This window comes from Antrostomus carolinensis, unplaced genomic scaffold (genome assembly GCF_000700745.2).
Source record: "Antrostomus carolinensis isolate BGI_N321 unplaced genomic scaffold, ASM70074v2 scaffold1989, whole genome shotgun sequence".
Classification (NCBI taxonomy): domain Eukaryota; kingdom Metazoa; phylum Chordata; class Aves; order Caprimulgiformes; family Caprimulgidae; genus Antrostomus; species Antrostomus carolinensis.
In genome coordinates, this window is record NW_010339028.1 from 14,739 (window position 1) to 33,335 (window position 18,597).

The 18,597-nt window shown below is 34.5% G+C and overlaps 1 protein-coding gene across 7 annotated transcripts in view; it reads left to right on the forward strand.

The window, feature by feature from the left end:
- The window catches only part of CSNK1G3 (casein kinase 1 gamma 3), a 58,057-nt gene that overhangs the window by 8,266 nt on the left and 31,194 nt on the right, over positions 1 to 18,597 (forward strand). For 6 of the 7 annotated variants that reach the window (XM_029086925.1, XM_010175684.1, XM_010175685.1 and 3 more), the window contains 2 exons: positions 1,994 to 2,063; positions 17,915 to 18,063. In XM_029086925.1, the coding sequence (XP_028942758.1) occupies positions 1,994 to 2,063; positions 17,915 to 18,063 (219 nt within the window). Of the gene's footprint in view, positions 1 to 1,993; positions 2,064 to 2,720; positions 2,724 to 17,914; positions 18,064 to 18,597 lie in introns of all 7 variants that reach the window. The other variant, XM_029086926.1, reaches the window with a different exon arrangement.

Consider the following 18,597-nt stretch of genomic DNA (forward strand, 5'->3'; position numbering starts at 1 on the left):
TTGAAAAGGTGTAGCTGTGTGTGTCAAAAACTGGAAGCTGTTTCTTTTCCCTAGGACTTTTTTTTTTTTTGTCTAGTCACATAAATTTAATACATACAAACTATTTATCATCCTTGTTATGAGAGCGTCTTATAACATGGAGTGGTGATTAAGTTGTTAATGTACTATCAATTAAGGCAAAACTCTGTAATTGAACAAAATCAAACTGCCTGTAAGCCAGTGTCTTATTTTAGTATATTCAACTGACATGCAGAGTTTCATGGACTAAAATATTCTCCTCTTAGCAGGCAGAATTATAAGCTTTAATTAGAGACCATATAGAGAGTTATATGTTTTGTAGCTAGCAGACTTGTATAATACTACTGCAGGAAAACTAGTAGCTAAATTTGTGTGGTGTTGTAAAAGGTTAAAATGTTTTAGTAACATGCTTGATAATGGATTTATTTATACCTCTGAAAGCTGAGTACTAGTGGTACTAGTTGCACTGATAGTTGCACTGATTTGCTTAGGTACACATTTACTGTAACGTGTTTTGTCTTTTAATATTTGACAATAAATTTCATGTGTTCTCATAAACTGAAAGTGGGATCTTTTAGTGGTCCAGTTATTCTTGCTTAGTAATTCAATTTGTGAAGGATCAACACCTTTTTGTTTAATAAAGTTCTTACTAATTTGTGAAGAATTGCAGTGTTCAGCTAGGATGAATGCTCTGGAGCATAAAAAGCATATATTAAATTCTATTTGTTTTCTGTAGAAACTCTTACATCGGCCCTTTCTACTTTTAGTCCTCAACCTTTGACATCTTGGCGAAATCAAGTGCATAAGTTTAACCTGCCTGGGACATTGGCTACAGCAGTCATGGCAATTTGAGACCTTCTAATGATGGAGGGAGATGGGTTGAGGAAAAGGACTAAATTTGCCATGATTGCACAATGGCTTGTGGTTTCTATGGCCTAGCTTTACCACTAGGAAACAACACAGGTTAATAAACTGTTAATTTCTGGAGAAGATGGTGTGAAGAAAGAGATGAACACTTTTCCCAAACTTCTCCTGAAAATTGACATCCAGCAGTATTGTTTATTGCTTGTAAGTGTAGTAAGAGCTTTACTAATTATGTGCTGCAATTTTAGTAAGAGCAGCCTGTGTAGAAATAATGCACAATTAATGTCCACATTATCACTGATGCATTTGAATATGTTACAAATCACAAGGAATGAGGCATGTCTTCTAAAAGATGCTCTAGGAGATTAAAAATCTTATAATAAAGTACCTTTACGTTGCAAAGGGAAGTACTCAAGTAGTTAGGGTTTTCATTTAGGCTGCTTGTGTGTTCCTGGGCTTAATTTCATGTCACCTCATTCTGTGAGACCTTGCCACGTTAGTATGTAGAACACAGTACGAAGATTTCATTAAGTTTCTTAAATTATGTTAGGAAAAGAAAGATTTGAGTTATGAACTTATTCTGGTGGTGTTTTTTTTTATTTATAGTTTAGAATGGTGCTACTTACTTTCTGATGAACTGTCACCATTTGGTGGAAGGATTTGGTATTTTTTTGGTCAAGATCCTAGGATAAAACTTTTTTTTTTTTTTAATCGAGATACATTTTTCATGTTAGCAGGTGTGTGGACAGTCTTTTCAACCTGTTAAGCTGCGTATCAGTACCCCGTCTTGAGAGCTGCAAGACACGTGACCCACGTGCTCAGGAGAAACAAATTATTTTTTCCATTGTGGATCTGTGATTGGATTTGCATGTTGGATCCCAGTCCCATGGGGCAATACAAGATGTAAATGTCCCTGTATGCTCTAGTCTTACCTGACGGAAGTCTTGGTTCCTTAGTTTCTTAATTACCAGTAATTTTGGAAGAAACATTCAAACTTTCCATGTGGCTTGGAAGCAGTAGGGCTAGTTTGGCTGGTAGTAGGTTAGTGTATTGGTTTTTAGGCTTTGGCAGAGAGGCTTTGTTTTAAATGTTGTTTTTGTTTTTAAATCAGGAGCCAATGAAGTCGAGAGCACCACAGCTACATTTGGAATACAGATTCTACAAGCAGCTAGGATCTGGAGGTAAAAAGCAGTGTCATGCATTTTACTGTAATGTAATCCAGGATCAATTTTTCATAGAAGTTCTCAGATTTAGAAGTATAAATCTATTTAATAAAGTGTCCTTAGTTACTTAAAGCGGAAAAAAGCCCCATGAGTCACTGAATTAATGTATATTTTTTTCTAGTATTGTAAGACTTTTTTTGTTCTAGTCTTTAAAGTGTGTCTGTGAAATCCTTAGACTATTTAATAAATCTTGAATATCACAGAATTTATGTGCATATGGGTGTAGCCTAAACTAAGTAGTCTTAGAGTATTCCCAGTGCATTCTAATTGAATAAACACTGTGAATGACCAAACTGCTAATCTACTAATCACGTATTTTTATTTAAAGTTGCTATGATATTTAAATAGCTTCAGTCTAAGTTTTACTTTACTTCACTTCCATTGGTACAGTATATATTGCTGCTTACCAGTTTTAAGCCTCTTAAATACTTTTTAAAAAAGTTTAAATGCATTTTAAAGTTTGAATTTCTTATTTCGCTCCCCTTGGTGCTTTGCACCCAGAAATATGCTTATAATGGTCTCCCCAGTGATCCAGTTATCACTTTTTGCTTTTATAGGTGAGCAATACCTAAAACTTGTCACATATTTGTGTGCCTTTCACAAAACTTTGTATAGCCAGTTAGCAGGAGGTGAAGCTTCTTAAACTAAGAAAATGAGTACAAATCTTCCCTAAACCACTTATACCCCAGAAAAAAAAAAATCTTACAGTAGCTTTCCTTTGAAAATGTTCCTTTAATTGCTAGAATAGTTTCTCATAGGTCATGTAGTTAGTTACTTTTTCAATTTTTCACTAATGTAGAAGTTTATTTTATAAAATGAACTACTAATAGTTGTTTTCTTTATGTGCACTCATTTTTTTCTGTCAAAGACAGCTTGGAGTTTGTAACAGTGATTTTAAAGCTATGCTTAAACTACAATAAAATAGTATTTAAGCTGAAAAGTCATGTCTGAAGGTCAGGGAATACAAAATGAACATGCCCATACCACTTTCATAATACTGCCTTGAATGTACTTTGTGATGAATTTTAATACTCGTTTACTTTTAAAAATTCAAGATCGACTGGATAGTGTTTCTCTAGTTAGGTATCGGGTAGCTTTCTAAATTTTCTGCTCTTCTTTAAAGACTCTGTCTATGTTTTGCCTGTATCTGGGGCTAAACTATAGCAGTTGCTCTATCACCCAATGACCCTCTCCCCAGCTGAGGAGTGGAGTTGGGAAAAGGAAAGGAAGCCCGTGGGTTGAAGTGAAAACAGATTTAATGAAACAAAAATATACAGAGTTATACTCAGTCCAGAGATGGTGACCCTGAAGAGGAGGGGAGGCTTCCCCACCCTCAGCAAACTTCCCCCTTTCTAATGAGCATGAGCTCTAAGGTGTGGGATACACCTGTTGGCTGGCTCGCGTCAGCTGCCCTGGCTTTTGGCCCTCCCAGCCTGAGCACCTGGCTGACTGGAAACTGCTCACGGCCTGCACACCATGGCTGGCCTGTGATTCTGTCCTGGTGAAACCAGGACAGGCCCTCTCTAGGGAAACATACTTTCCAATACTTTCCATTCATATAGAACATTTTTTTATGCTGTAGTATGAACACTCTGCAACTGGGAATCTTTAGAGATAACTCTCTGCAAGGCATGACATGGTCTATTCCTGTTCATAGATGGAAAATTAAGTTGCAGAATGTCTAGTCAGAATATTGAGTCTTATATGCTTGCTAATTGCAGAAAGTCATCAGTGTATAATGTCTGATTCTTTGTAAGTAGTTGTGAATTGTCAGCATACACTGGCATTGTGAAATAGCTGGTAAGTGGAAAGCAGAGATCTTAATTGCTTACCTAACAGAGACATGGCAGCCTACAAGCTGGGAACAGTACCCAGCTCTGAAAACCAAGGTGTAACTGTATAAAATTGCAAAATAGCTGTGTAGTGGAGGTGAGAATAAAGCTGTAATTACTAGTTCAGACCGCAGAAAATATGCAATGCTTCTCAAAGGTAGGAACCCTTATGGGATTATTTATTGGGGAAAATGTCCTAGCAAATGTAACTAAGATTGGGGAACTGTGTTTAGTGTAAGAATGTAGGTAAGTCAAAGTTAGTCTGCTTTACTTTGGATATAATTCCATCTTTGTAATCTTGTTTGTTGGTTGCGACAACTTTATTGCTTTCTCTGTTTCCTCATTGAAGTACTGTAAGGGAGAATATCTCTGATTCTTTGCATGAAGATGAAAACAAGAACTGATGAGTTACTAGCCATCTTCAATATTTTTGAAGAAACTTGTATAGACGTCCTCTGTTTTTGAAGTAACCTGCTTTTATTTCAAAGTGAAAGTGTCCTCCAGCAGGTGTAGAACCCTACCATTTCTTGTCTTGTCTGACTTTATCAGGCACCCCACTTGTGACTCATTTTAATGGATTTTGTGGGAAAGACTCATCATGAGGAAAGTAGTACTCATGCTCCCATCTTCTTAGAGAGAAGTTAAAAAAATTGCTGATTCCTTGTCTTTCTGCAGCATACTTTCTTCTCCCATCTTTGCAGGAACTGGGCACTCAAGCCCAGAAAGTTATGCAGCTCAAGATTATTTTAGGAAAATGTTGCAAAATTATGTAATTCTGTCCTCATGTAATCTGAGGCAATTTGGTTTACTGATTTTTCATTACTTACATGTTTACTGTCAAGTGTAGATTATAAGAAATTTTGTCACATGAACAGCTGGAAAACATAGTGGTGGAAAGTTGATGGACCGAGAGGTAAATTCAGGAAGCAGCTAATTCTTACTACATAGAACAGGATGTACAAAAAATCTTATGGCAGATCTATCCCTATAGATATTTATGGGTAGTGGTTGTACTTTTGTCAGAGAGAGTAAATTGAAGGAGGTGTACGTTCATTGTGCAAAGTGGCAGAAGAGTCCATCGTAGGAGGTATAAAAATAGCTGTTATTGCTGGAAGAAATGTGAAGAATAGTGATTGTGAGCAAATAGGAGGTTTCTCTGATAAGTAATTACTCACTGTACTAGCAGTTCCAGTTGTCTGGAGCCCTCTGGGTTCTGATTGGTGGCAAGTTGAACATGAGCCAGCAGTGTGTCCTGGCAGCCAGGAGGGCCAACCGTGTCCTGGGGTGCATCAAGCACTGACTGCACTGTGAGCCGGTCGAGGGAGGGGATCGTCCCGCTCTGCTCTGCACTGGGGCGGCCTCACCTTGAGTACTGGGTGGGTGGAGTTTTGGGTACCACAGTATAAAAAGGACATAAAGCTACTGGAGAGTGTCCAGAGGAGGGACACAAAATTGATGAAGGGTTTAGAGGGGAAATTGTGCAAGGAGAGGCTGAAATCGCTTGGATTGTTCAGCCTGGAGAAGAGGAAACTGAGAGGAGATCTCATCGTGGTCTAGAACTTCCTCACAAGGGGAAGAAGAGGGGCAGATGCTGATCTCTTCTCTCTGGCGACCAATGACAGGAACAGGGGAAATGGCAGGAAGATGTGCCAGGGGATGATTAGATTGGCCATTAGGAAAGGTTCTTCACGCAGATGGTGGTGGAGCACTGGAACAGTCTCCCCAGGGAGGTGGTCATGGCACCAAGCCTGACAATACTCAAGAAGCATTTGGCCAAGGCCCTCAGACACATGGTCTGAATCTTGTGACTGTCCTGTGCTAGGACAGGAGTTGGACTCGATGATCCTCGTGGGTCCCTTCCAACTCACAACATTCTATGGTTCTATGAAATCCAGAATTGCAGGCTTTCTTAATCATGATGGAGTTGTCTTTCTGTCATGATGTTTTTGTTTATTCACACAAAACATCTTGTAATTTGTCTCATAGCTTTATACCCGAGTATGGACTGTTTATTTTGCATGTAGTTGTATTAAGTAGCCTTTCCACTTGTTCTCCTCATGTATATGGGCACATGTGAATTAATAGCATGTGACTACTAAAAAGTGGTTTCAGAAGCAGCTGGTGAAAAGGGAATAGTACTCCCTTTCTTTCCTGATTTTGTAAGGAGGGACATTATTTCCGATAAACAAAACTTCATTTTTCACAAATAAGAACTATTAATTCTACAGGTTATGATATAGATTCATGCTGAGTGTGAAATAATGTGAAGTTTAAGGGTTAAAATACCTTTGAAATTCCAGTTTATTTGAGGGTGGCATGGGGAGGAGAGAGACATTAACATGTGAATGAATAGTTCTGGAAGAAAATTATTTTCCAGAAATTGCTTCCTGAAAGTGTGTAAAGAGACTGTTATTGGGCAACAGATTATCTTACCTTCAAACCCTTTTTAACAGAGCATCTTTAGTGCTTCCTCTGATCTTGTGAGCACACTTGATGGAAGGAGTAGCATTTTGAAGTTGTGTGTTTTCTTCCATATTCTCTTATCTCCAGCCAGTATTTGTCTACTTACTTATTCTTATAATATCCCTTGTGACATAGGCTTTTATAATGACCTTGTGACATAGAAGTTTTAAAAATTATTAATTTCTGTGGTAAGAGTCTTGCTATTCTGCTTCTTGAATGCCATGAAGATGGAATACATTGCTTGAGTGAAAAAATTTTGGGGGATGTTTTATAGTTCTGCTTCCTGAAAGAACAAGGGAAAAATAAACATGAAAAAAGACAGATGTGCTGTTTTTATACACAGGACTTTTGGACTGAGAGTATTTTCTCTTTGTGTTTAATAAAAAGTACTTTTAACTAGCATGAAAATGCATTAACATTTTAAAACTGTATTCCTTTGGAGACAATCTGCTCATAAAGAAGGCTTATAATCTGTAACTTTACTCTCAAATATGCTTCTTACTAAACATACCTGTGAATGTGCAGTAGCATGTAGATGTCTGTCTGGAAAAAAATGTGAAAAATCTTTCCTAAATAGGAAACTTTTTATGTACTTCAGGCTTTTTTAAAACCTTTTTTAATTATTCAGGGAAATGGATCTAAAACTTATTGAAAGTAGTTCTTAAATTAGTGTAAAGATGTGGCTTATTTTAGTCACAGGTTATTTAGCTATCATTTAAGTTTTATATAACAGTAGAGATTTTTATGGAAATTGCTGTCCCTTTTCTGCCATAATTTTGGCATTCAGTAACTGTGAGCATGCTCTCCCCATGAAGTTTGAGAACATTTAGTCAGTATGCAGAAATTTCTAGTCAACTGAATGAGCAACCTACAGATGGAATTTAAAATACCCTTAATTCTAATCCAGTGTTAGTTAAAAGTATTTTTTTTCTTAATGTCCAAATGTGAATGAGGAGAAAAACTGATACATTATTATAGATGCCATACTAAAACCAAAACTACATCTGAATTCTTTCCTGAAATTGCAGAAATAAAAAGAACAGTTTTGTATTTTTTCTTGATTTTTTTGATATTCATCTTTTGTGCTATTTGTCTTTCTTCTCATGGTGAGAAGGTAAATCTGTTTCATGTGCTATGTTCATAGTTTAGCTGCATGTAAATTCAGTGTCCTTTCCTACTAGGAGTGACTGAGAGGGGGAAAAATCAGTAACTGCTCAGTCAATTTGAACATTGAGCAGTAAAGCTGACATTTTTTTAATGTGAGATTTTTTCAATTTAAAAATGTTACTGATCAAAACTTTTAAAATGCTTTATTTCTGTGTCAGGTAGGTTTTTACAGGATGGTTCAGTTCCTTTTTACAATAAGGAGTCTGTGTACATATTAAATTATGTGTTGTTATATGTTGAAGAGTGTAAAAAAGTATTCAACTTTTACTGTCTGATCTTTCTAACATCTCTTAATAAATCTGTGGGTCATTAATCACAATGACTGTGAGTCATTTCATGACAAGTGAAAGAGGACTCTCTTGTACTTACCCATCTGACAAGTAGAACAAAAGAATAGCAGGCAGCTTTTGCTGCTTAACCTGCCTTGGTAGAGCTTGTGTCTGCAACGCTGCTGTTTTACTAAGAACACTGTTACTATAGTACCCGTCTATAGAAACAAGGGCTTACATTTGAAGTCATTTTTGAGAGACAAAGATCTGTTCAGCTGTGGATTATCCTACTTCTGTATTGACACTTTGGAGAAGGCAGATGCTCAGTATTGTTAAGGGTATTTTATTTTTCTTAACTTCTGTACTTCTTTTACTGAAGTATAAAAACTTCAGCTCTTAAAACTGCCAGTCGAACACTTTTCTTGCAGGGTGACTGTTGACCATATATAATTTCTATATTTGTGTACTATAGAAAAAGCTGTTGTATTTTAAAAGTTTATGACCAGTGTGAAATAAATGCTAAATATTGCTTTCTGTGCATAAGAATGTTTTCCATGGTTTGTTACTAACAGTCATTGGTAAATTCACTCTGCATTGCTATCTAGAAATATATTTTTCAGTTTTGAAGTCATGGGAGCCTGCTTTAGACATAACAGAATCATATTGCTCGGACAATGGTAATGAAAAAGTGGTTGGGTTAGTGGTTGAAGAAGATTGCAATGCTGACATAATGTGATTTGGGAAATTCAGAAATGTTATGAGATCACTTGCGTATGTATTGGCTAGTAAATGCTATTAGTGTAAGAACAAGCCTGTATGTAATCTTGAGAGGTTGCAGCTGGGGAAGTACTAAGCATTTGTGCATGGTGGTCAGCTACTGTTGTAGAGGAGTGGAGTCTGATCACTGTTTTGGTAATAGGGCTCAGTAGAATATTTATTTTAGCATTTTGAGCAAGCTGGGATTCTCCAAATTGATGCTGTGTTTTGGTTTGGGAATGTAGCAAAATCAGTTTGAAATACTCTGAATTTCAGGGGTTTTTTGGTGCAAAGTGCCTTAAGGCTTGAAATTGAATGCTTCTTTGTTAGAAGGTACATTATACACTGTTCAGTGTTGACTGGTAGGGTAGACATTGCTGTTTATAGTTTTTTCCTTGTTTTCTGTGTTGAAAAGGTGTTTGATGGGCTGAAGGCCAAGAATTAAGTTCAGTACTGTAGTGTTCAGTGCTTTTTCCTGTAGGTAAAGACAAAAATATTTATGGTGATGAAAATGTGTTTCTTCCTCTCATTTTCAGTTCAGACCAGCTTGAGACTGTGTATGTATTTTTTTTAATACAACTGTGTTCAGGATCTAGAATGCATGAAGCAGATACTGGCAGTGAAAGGGAGGCTATCTTTTGTATTTAAGATAGCAACGGTTGATTTTTTTTTTTTTTTTGGGTAATCTTTCACTGTGAACCACTAAAATTACTACTCTTATATGGGAGAAGACAATGTGATTTCAGATTGCTGTTGAGATCACCTCTAGCTTATTCCCTGGGCCATAGCCAACCTGCTTTCCACTTCAGCCTGTGGAAGAAAATGCAGCACAGCATGGTTTCATCACAGTTCATCAGCATCTGTGCTCTGCTGTAACTCTTCCCAGGATGCTTTATTATGATCTCTTAATTCCTTTCTCAATTTGTAGATTGTAATTTACTAGATTGATATTCTACCATATAATGAGGAAGTATCTCAGTAAGAAGTCTGCTTGATTGTAGTGCTAGAAGTAATTTGCAGCTAGATTAATGTGACAAGTGATCATTTTTATTCATAGACCTCATAGAAACAGTCCGAAATAACTTATCCCATTCTATATTTTTCAAAATATTTTGCGATTAGTATCCTCCACTTTTTGTTGTTATAAGATAAAAATTATGGAAGTTACCACAGTTTTAAGTGTATTTGAAAGGAAGATTTTTGCAAGAGTACTCTAACGTGATATATGTGCAGAAATATTAATTGAATGTTCCCACTACTTAATTAAAGGAGTAATAATTTAATGGAGTGTCAGATTTTAGAATATAATTTCATTTCTAAAAAAAGTGCATTATGTTTCTAACAATCAGTAACAATGAAACTTGAAGACAAAATGCCTAGCTGTTAACAACAGAGTTAGAAGGTAACTCAGTTCAGGATAGTCTTAGTTTGCATATGTAAGGAATGTTTTATGAGTTTTTATGTGTGTGCCTTTGAGTTCTCTCACTTCGTAACCTGCCGGTATATATTGGTAACATTCAATGTAAATGCAAAGTGAATTTTTTTAGTAACTTCATGTGAACGTTGCTTTAAGCTGTACTCTGAGGTAGGAAGCTGAAAACGTACTCTTAAGTGAAAAACTTTTTTTTTTTTTTAATTTATTTTTTTTAGTAGTGCTGTCCTACGTCATTACTTTTGTTCTGCTTTGGGGTTATGTAGGAGAATAAACAATAAGCAGTTGAAGTGGTTTTTAATCTATTAAATAATAAAAATATGACAGATGAACTTAGAAAATCATGCTCTGTGCTTAATTTAAAAATTTTTTGTTAAAAGCACTTAAACTGGAATCAAATAATGAATGTCTTGACTAAAGAGATGTCTATTCATATGTGCTGTTAATCCATGTTCTAATGTCTGTTATGGTTTTGTTGTGATTTATTTGGGGAAAAAGCTGATTCAGTTTTGAGTTCCATTGTTGCTGATATACTTTAACAGGAAGGTTGATCTTCTCAATTATTAATTTAAGTGAATAAATGATGATTATAATTACAATTTGTTTTTAAAGCATAGTCCAACAAAAACTATAAGAAATGTTGCTGACAGTTTTTCTTGTTTTATTCCAGTCCTTTCTAGCATTTGACTTAAGGAAATATACAGCATTTTCTCAATTTATATTTAAAGTATTTTTTTTTCCCTAGAATGAGTGCAAGAGATCTGGTGAGAGTGACAGCTGCATAAATTTAACATGTGCACCTATAATTTACATTTAATGTTTCTGAGAAAAAGTAATTACTGTCCGTAAGATGTTTGGCAGTATATAAAAAATTGTATATTTGTTTATTTTCAAATCACGTCACACACTCAGATTGCAGAGAGTGATTAGTATTTTTTATATAAAATATAACAGCTGTAATTGTGAAGGAGGGCTTGATGCTACAGTTCATGGAACACTGTGAGTGTTAGATAAATGGATATTTGATTTAGTAAGGCCTACAGTAAATGCATGTCTAATTCTATTTTATTAATGTAAATAACTAGTTACACTAGATGTATTTTAATGGAAAAATCTTACTACTGTTTTATTATTTCTTATATTTGCAAACTTATATTTGTAAATAAGAAATGTGGTCTAAGTGTTGTGATGCAATGCCTCCAACATGGCATTCTAACAGTGCTGAAGTCATATTGCTTATATATTATTGCTAATTCTGTGTTTAGAGTTCTACAGTGTATGGATGATCATGGATTCAGAAACCATAAAGTGCTACATTTCCTGCCGTTTTATGGCTGCTTTGGCTCAAGTCAAAAAACAGGTCTTGCACTATCTTGGATTTTGTATTTGCTTATTTTCAGAGGATTAAAGCTAGGTTCTCAAGTTTTAGTAGGCAATACTTGTGTTTGTGGCAGGCTCTTGAATTGCATCTGTGACAGAGTACCAGTATGAATGTGAAGTAGAAGATGGTTGTTACTGCAAATCTTTGATCTATTCAGTTTAAGGTATTTTTCCTTGTGTCCAGTGAATTGCCACATGTGAAAATTAGAACTATAAATAAAAAGCAGTGGGGTGTAGGAAGCTGAACACAGAACAGTTTCTTCTGCACCTGCAATCTTGTGTATTTTACTGGCATTTATGGATCTGATTTGACAGACAATCTAAGCAGTAAGATATAATGCAGATCACATCAGTAGGTGTGTTTCTTGACTGGCTGAGAGGAAACTCTCAAAGGAAACTAATATTACAAGAAACTAAAAAACTGCTTATTTGTTTAATAGCTTTACAAATTTAGGTTGTATTTCATAGAGATACTTTGCCAAGTTATAGCTCAAAATTAAATCAATGGTAGATTTGGAACACAAGGTTAAATACAAGTGGTATTGCCATTGATCTGTGTGTTACATATTTCTTTGACCATCAGTCTGTACTGCTTGTTTATCAAGTTAATTTTTTTTTTTTTTTCTGAATAAGGACACACGTATGCAGTAATTGAGGCTCCGATGTAGTATCTTATCTGTGTTAAAGCAAGTAGCTGTAATTTCTGCTTTAGGATAGAGATCTGTGTTCACGCTAGTCTTTACGTATATTGCATTAGATAATTGCAGTGAATAGCCTGTAACCTCAGGCTTAAATCAAGTTTGATGCTGAAGTTCTTGAAAAAGATAGCAGCCAAGGTGGATAATGGTAATGAACTAGAAATAACTTCTAGTTCATTTTCTTTATTTTAAAGCTGTTTGACAGATACAGTTGTTATCTATCAATAATGTTTCCTCTATTCTAATGGTTTTGTCTTAACATCGTTATAGTCAGACCTGTCAGCTTTAAAACTTTCTGTACATCATGTACCTAAACATGATGGACTAAAGCATTTGAGTGATAAACCAGTCTTGACAGGTGATAGAAGTAGTTCTGTTCAATAACTTGGCGCTAAGAAACTGGGAACAAGAGAAAAGAAAATTCTGTTCTCTTAATGTAAAGCAAAGTATAAGCCTGACTTACTAATAGTAAAATAGTGGAGGTATTGCAGTGTATACAGTTGTGGAAAAAAATGACTTAACTGGAGGATATGTACCCCTATTTTATATTTTCATAATGGTTTTGATGATATTTTGGTAATATTTTTTATATTTATTATATTTTGAGGCACAATTTTTATCACAGCATGAGAATTTGTATGGAATACTTAATACAGTTTTCTTGATCTGATAAACACAAAGTGGTAGTCTTCTATATTAGCTTTTAAAAAAAAAATTCTTCTTGAAAACAAGCTCATACAAGCAGTAGAAGTGTCAGCTGTTCTGTTTTCTTGTTTGCTTCTGCTAGTTTTAGTAACATTATGTTCAATGTGTGGTTTCTTTGTATACGTTGTTTTAATCCTCTTGTCCGTTTTGTGAGGGGTAGTTTAATGAAAACTAGACAATATAGGCTGTAAATCCACTTAACTGAGTGCACGTAAACTGCAGTAAGCCGAAAGTGAGCAAACAAATGAGTACACTGTTGTCATGATCTTCACACTCCCACTGTTCTGCCAGGATCTCTCCTGTGTATACTGTTATGTGACTCAACCATCTGCTTGAGTGAGGGCTCTGGTGTCAAGCTGCACATTTGATAATAGCAAACCTTAGTTTCTTTTTTTTAGTATAAAAAATAAGTGTAAGTTCTCATACATATTTTTTCCTCCATGCTAGTGGATAGTCTTGCTTACTTTTTGGGTGTGTGCACTCTATTTTGGAGACCACTAGTGTACAGCAACTACATTTTAGGTGGCTAGTGAAAATTAACTTTTCTAGAAAAAGAAACTGGAATCCAAACAGTATACAGGCAGTGAATTTCCAAGTCAAGACTTTCTTCATTTTTGGCATGAGTAAAATGGGACTGAAAGTCACATTGGTTTAAAATGGATTTACAATTTTATGATAGGGCAGTTGCTTAAAGCATTGCAGATGGCTTTGGTAAATTGAATCCATTCAGATGAAAGTGTTTTACTTGTGAGCAAGTATAAATAACTATGGATAAGCAAATGTGACTCATATCTGAAAATAAGGATACTGTATGCAGAGTTGTAAACCTAGAACGGAATTAGATGTTTTAGTGTTAAAGTAATTTAGTGGGAGTATGTTATACCATTTTTTGGCCACAGGTAAGTTTCCTCATTGATGGAAGAATAGGAGGTTACTTTTAACTTTATGTAACATTAGTGTGACAAGCATTGAACTCTGCACATAATTTGGAGGGGGCTACTTCTTTTTAAAAAGGATTTTTGAGAATGGGGCAGATCTGTCAAACTAATAGAAAGGGTTGAATAGCAATCAAAGTTTATTATTGAGCAAGGTAACCAAGAACACCAACTTCTAATTTCACAGAAAAAAGACTGGACAAATTCCCAGTATTTCCCTCTTATATTCTTACACCAAAGGGCTTCAGTGGTTGTAGGCAGACTAATTCAAAATGGAAATAAAATACATGCTCTTAATTAGTAATAAGTATTGGAATATCCAGTCAACAAAAAGATGAATTCTTAATTTCCTAGAAATGAAAATTTCATTGTTTTTCTAACTTACTTTGTTTTTCTTTAAGATTTACATAAAAGAACTCACATTTATATCTTTATTCTGGGGGAAAACCCCCAGATACTCTCTTTTAGTAACAGGTTACTTTCTGACTTTTCTCCTGGAGATCTAGAGGCATGAAGAAATAATGCAAATAACAGAATGATGTTAGGTTATTATTTTTAAGCAAAAGGAGTAAAAATATTTTGATTTAAAAACAAACAAAAAAAATCCCCCAAACGGCAAACTTCTAGTACTTGAAACTGTTAATATGAAATGATTTTATAAACACAGGGGATTTTAGATGTAATACTCCATATCTGCCTTGCAGAAGTTACTACCTTAACATGTTAAACACAACTTCGAGGTATTCTGGAGTTTTTGTATAATCAGAAGACCAAGTGTTGTAGGTAGAATAAGTACTATTCTTGCCATGTTGCATAAAATGAAATGGATTACAGCTGAAACACTGACTTCCTGCCCAGCCTGTGTACTTACCAGGAGTTGCTGTGGTGTTTTCATGATACGATATGGTAGAATAAATTGTTACAGGGTATTTTTTTACATCTCCTATAAATACACGTCTGAAATTGGCAACTCTGACTACAAATCTGACAATGTCACAAATTCCTTTCTACAAATGTTTCCTCTTTTACTAGCATGTAGTTGTGCAAACAAGTTCTGTAAGTCTAGACAAAGCCCAAAACTCTTCTGGCTTCTGTATTTTTAAAGTGCACTTAATATTTTAAAATGATATAAAGAAACACAGAGCAGATAGAGTGGTAATGGAGGAGACTAACTTCTCTTGGCAATATTTTGGAGTTGATGTCTTTAAACATGCAAATGTAAGAACAGAGATTCTCTGACTAGGTCTTAGGCCATTACAAGTGGTACTCTTTCTTCCAAATTCCCAGTGCTTTTCGTCCTCTTTATACGCTTGTGTGGTTTGGGATGGTTTTTTTGTGGGTTTTTTGTTTTTGTTTTTTACTTATGTTTCTGTGCATCTGTTAATTTGCTTCTGCAGATACATCCACATTTCCATGTGTAATTCCACTGTACCAGAAAGTGGAGGCAGAAAAATTGACTTCTAGAGTTACAATATCCCCTTATGTGGTCTAATCCATTATCTTATAATTAGGGATGATCTTACAATTAAAAACACTATCTTGTACCGTGTTCCACTATAGTGTACAGTGTGGTCTGTGCTCCTTCTTTAGCAGCAATAAGCTACTCTTGTGAAGTCTTTCTGAAATGGGTATGATTATGCATGTTAAGTATATTAGTACAGATACAAGTATGATTATGCATATTTAAAAAATAAATGGAAGCTCTAGTCTTCAGAAAATTTGAAGAGTAAAACTGAATTTTTATGGGTTATGTTTTCATTATTCTCACTTGTAGCAAAGAGATGAGTGAAATGCTCTTAAAAAATAAGACACAGAGGATACATATTGAAAAGCCAAAAAAAAGTCTGTATTAACTAGTTTCCTTAAGTGAACAAGATGTATTCTTCTGAATAAGAGGTCCAGTGCATATGAGGAAGTGCAAGATTAATTGAGGCAATCATGTCAAGTTATTTTTAATTATATAGTCAAACTATGCATATGTACAAAAAGGCAAAAGTAAAATTGGATGATAGGGCTTTAAATACTGATATTTTTAAACTTCTGGGTTTCCTGGCTTCTTAAGACAGCTGTTTATGTAAATCTGTAAATTCCAGGAGTGCAGAATATTTTCCTATTAATTTTTGGAATATATGTGCTGTTCACTGTAGGTGGCATTGTTGCTAGCGTAATTGTAAATGTGGTGCTTGAGAATACTAAAGAACATTTCCAGTTTTTTTGATGCCTGTGTTTATTTTGTCAAGTATTCTTTCAGGAAGCACTTTCTAATGAAGTGGGTGATCTTATGTGCACTGCTAACTTAAAATGAAAGTTGATTATGTCTCCACTAAAGGTTTAGTTACCTTTAACTAATTTGTTAAAAGTATTTAACTGATTCTCCTGCTGTGCCAGGAGAAGCCTAGTTATGTGGACATGCTTATTATACTTCTGTTCAGGAAAAAGAACAGAGTAATTGACTCCGGTAACATGCAACTTTTGCTGGTCTTAAGCTGTGCGCATCAGGATTATCTTTGCTCAGTGATTCTTGTAACAGACTAGATACTAAGGGAATCTTCTCAGTGCAATGCATGTGACTTTTAACCCTAGTTTTCACAAAATTTATGGCATTGGTATCACTGTCTGAGGAAATATGTACAGTAAATATATGTTCCTGCCAGGGTTTCTGGAATGCTGCCATAGAAAACACAACAAAAATTAAATTTTCAAGGCAATAGTACAGTCTTAGGTTTCTTATAGTTTTTATGAACCGCAGATTAACATATTCTTCAAGTGTTTTGTGTTGGAGCATGTGACACTTATTTTACATCAGGAAAAATGCTAGGCTTAGAAATAAAGTATCAGAGTGACAGTTTACAGTTTAGACTATATGCAAGATCTGAAAACAAATGTAGCTTTAACACTAAATTTGCTTTTTGTCCTTCTAGATTGGTGCATTTTGTGCCTGTTCACATAGTATTTAAGAGTATGTTACCTGAACATCCAGTAGGATATTTTTGTTCCCATATGTGGTGTTTGAAAATTATGTATGTTTTGTTCCGAACTTAATTTTTATTTTAATAAATTTCTATGTGAAAAAAATGCACAACTAGAACATAAAAAATTGTGTTTGTTAATATAAAATTTTAAATGTGAAATTGTGTTTTATTCAAAGATCTCTTTCTCTTAAGTCACTTTAAATGATTTGACAATAAGAATTGAATGTAATGAATTCTCTCTGGACATTGACTTTTGAAAGAATTTTAAGAAGTTGAGTGGTGTCTACTATGATCCTTCAGAAGTGAAACCCGGATAACTCTTTATCATAGGTTCCCCTTGAGACTTCTAAATATTCCCTTTGTCGTATGTTCTTACAATTACATTAAAAAAATTCCTGTCCATATGGTTTGAATTAATAAAGCTCAGTCTACCATACATTTTATTAGAAATCTAGATTAAAAGTAAAACAAACTTCCAGTCTGTGGTGTTTAGATTTTTATTGGACTAACTCACATTTAAGAAGAATGTTTTCTTTTATGTGCTATCTAAACAGAAGCCAAAAATAATGGAGGAAGAGAAGACAGGAGAAACCTTCCAGTGCAAATTTAAGTAGAAAATGCTTATGTTTGGAAAAAAGATAATACTAACGAGTGGTGACTATAACAATTTGTCATCTATGGTATTTTTATTTTGGTGATGCATCTAAAATGTGACTTAAATGTCTCATTGAACTTGAGGGTTCATTAATTTCTTTTGGATTTTTAAACAGTTTCTATAGATAATAAGGTGGTTTTATTCCTGAATGTAGGTTTGTCATAGCCTTAGTTTAAAAAAATTTAATTTGAATGCCTATTTTTTGGAAAAGGGGCTTATTTAAACTGCTCTTCATACCTTTTTAAAATCCTACTTCAATTTACTGTTAAAAAACTTAACAGGTTCTAATTTTTATTTTTTATAAAAAGCTTTAAGTCTTTCACAAGTCAAACATGTAATATTCATAAAATATTTAATGAAACTGGTACTACCTTCATTGCTCCTGTTGTCTTTTACCTGTTGTTTTTATGAGGTTTTATTATTGCTTTTGTGTGAAAAATGTATTTTTCAACTTTAGATCCACTTGAAATTGGGTAGGAATTTTATTGGTATGTTCTTTAATCTTATTTAACTCCTTATAATTACTTTGTATCTTTATTTTACAGGTGGAATACCTCAGGTTTACTATTTTGGCCCATGTGGCAAATATAATGCTATGGTGCTAGAACTACTTGGACCTAGTCTGGAAGATTTATTTGACTTGTGTGGTAGGACATTTTCTCTTAAAACCGTTCTTATGATAGCCATACAGTTGGTAAGTAGACTAGATGTTAATTTGAGTGTTCTTTAGAATAACTAAATCAGTCTTCAATTGATTAAATGCTTGTTCTACTTAAGAGATTTGCACTTCATGTTGGTGGCTTCTGAAGAGCTTGTGATACAGTTTTAGTGAAAAGAATATCTTATGTCACTTTCATTTACTTTGTTCCAGTTTTTCAAGAATCAGTGCATGAATGTATTTTCATTGTGTCTTCTGAGTTCTCATAATCAAAACTTGGAATAATGAATTTTAGTTTGACATACTGAATTAAAAAGAAAACCTTCATTAAATGAAAATAATTTTAATCCATGAAAGCAGTTGGTTGATGTGACTTCTAAATACCATAAATATTTTTCCTGGGCATTCTTTGAAAGAAAGCAAGCAAGCAAGCAAAGAAACAAAAAATCCTGCAAACCCTTTCAGGAATACTAAAAATAGCAATTAATAATTTTTCCTTTTTTTTTTTTTTTAAAAAAAAAAAAAAAAAAAAAAAAAAATAATCTGATGATGTCTCCACCGGGGGGGGGG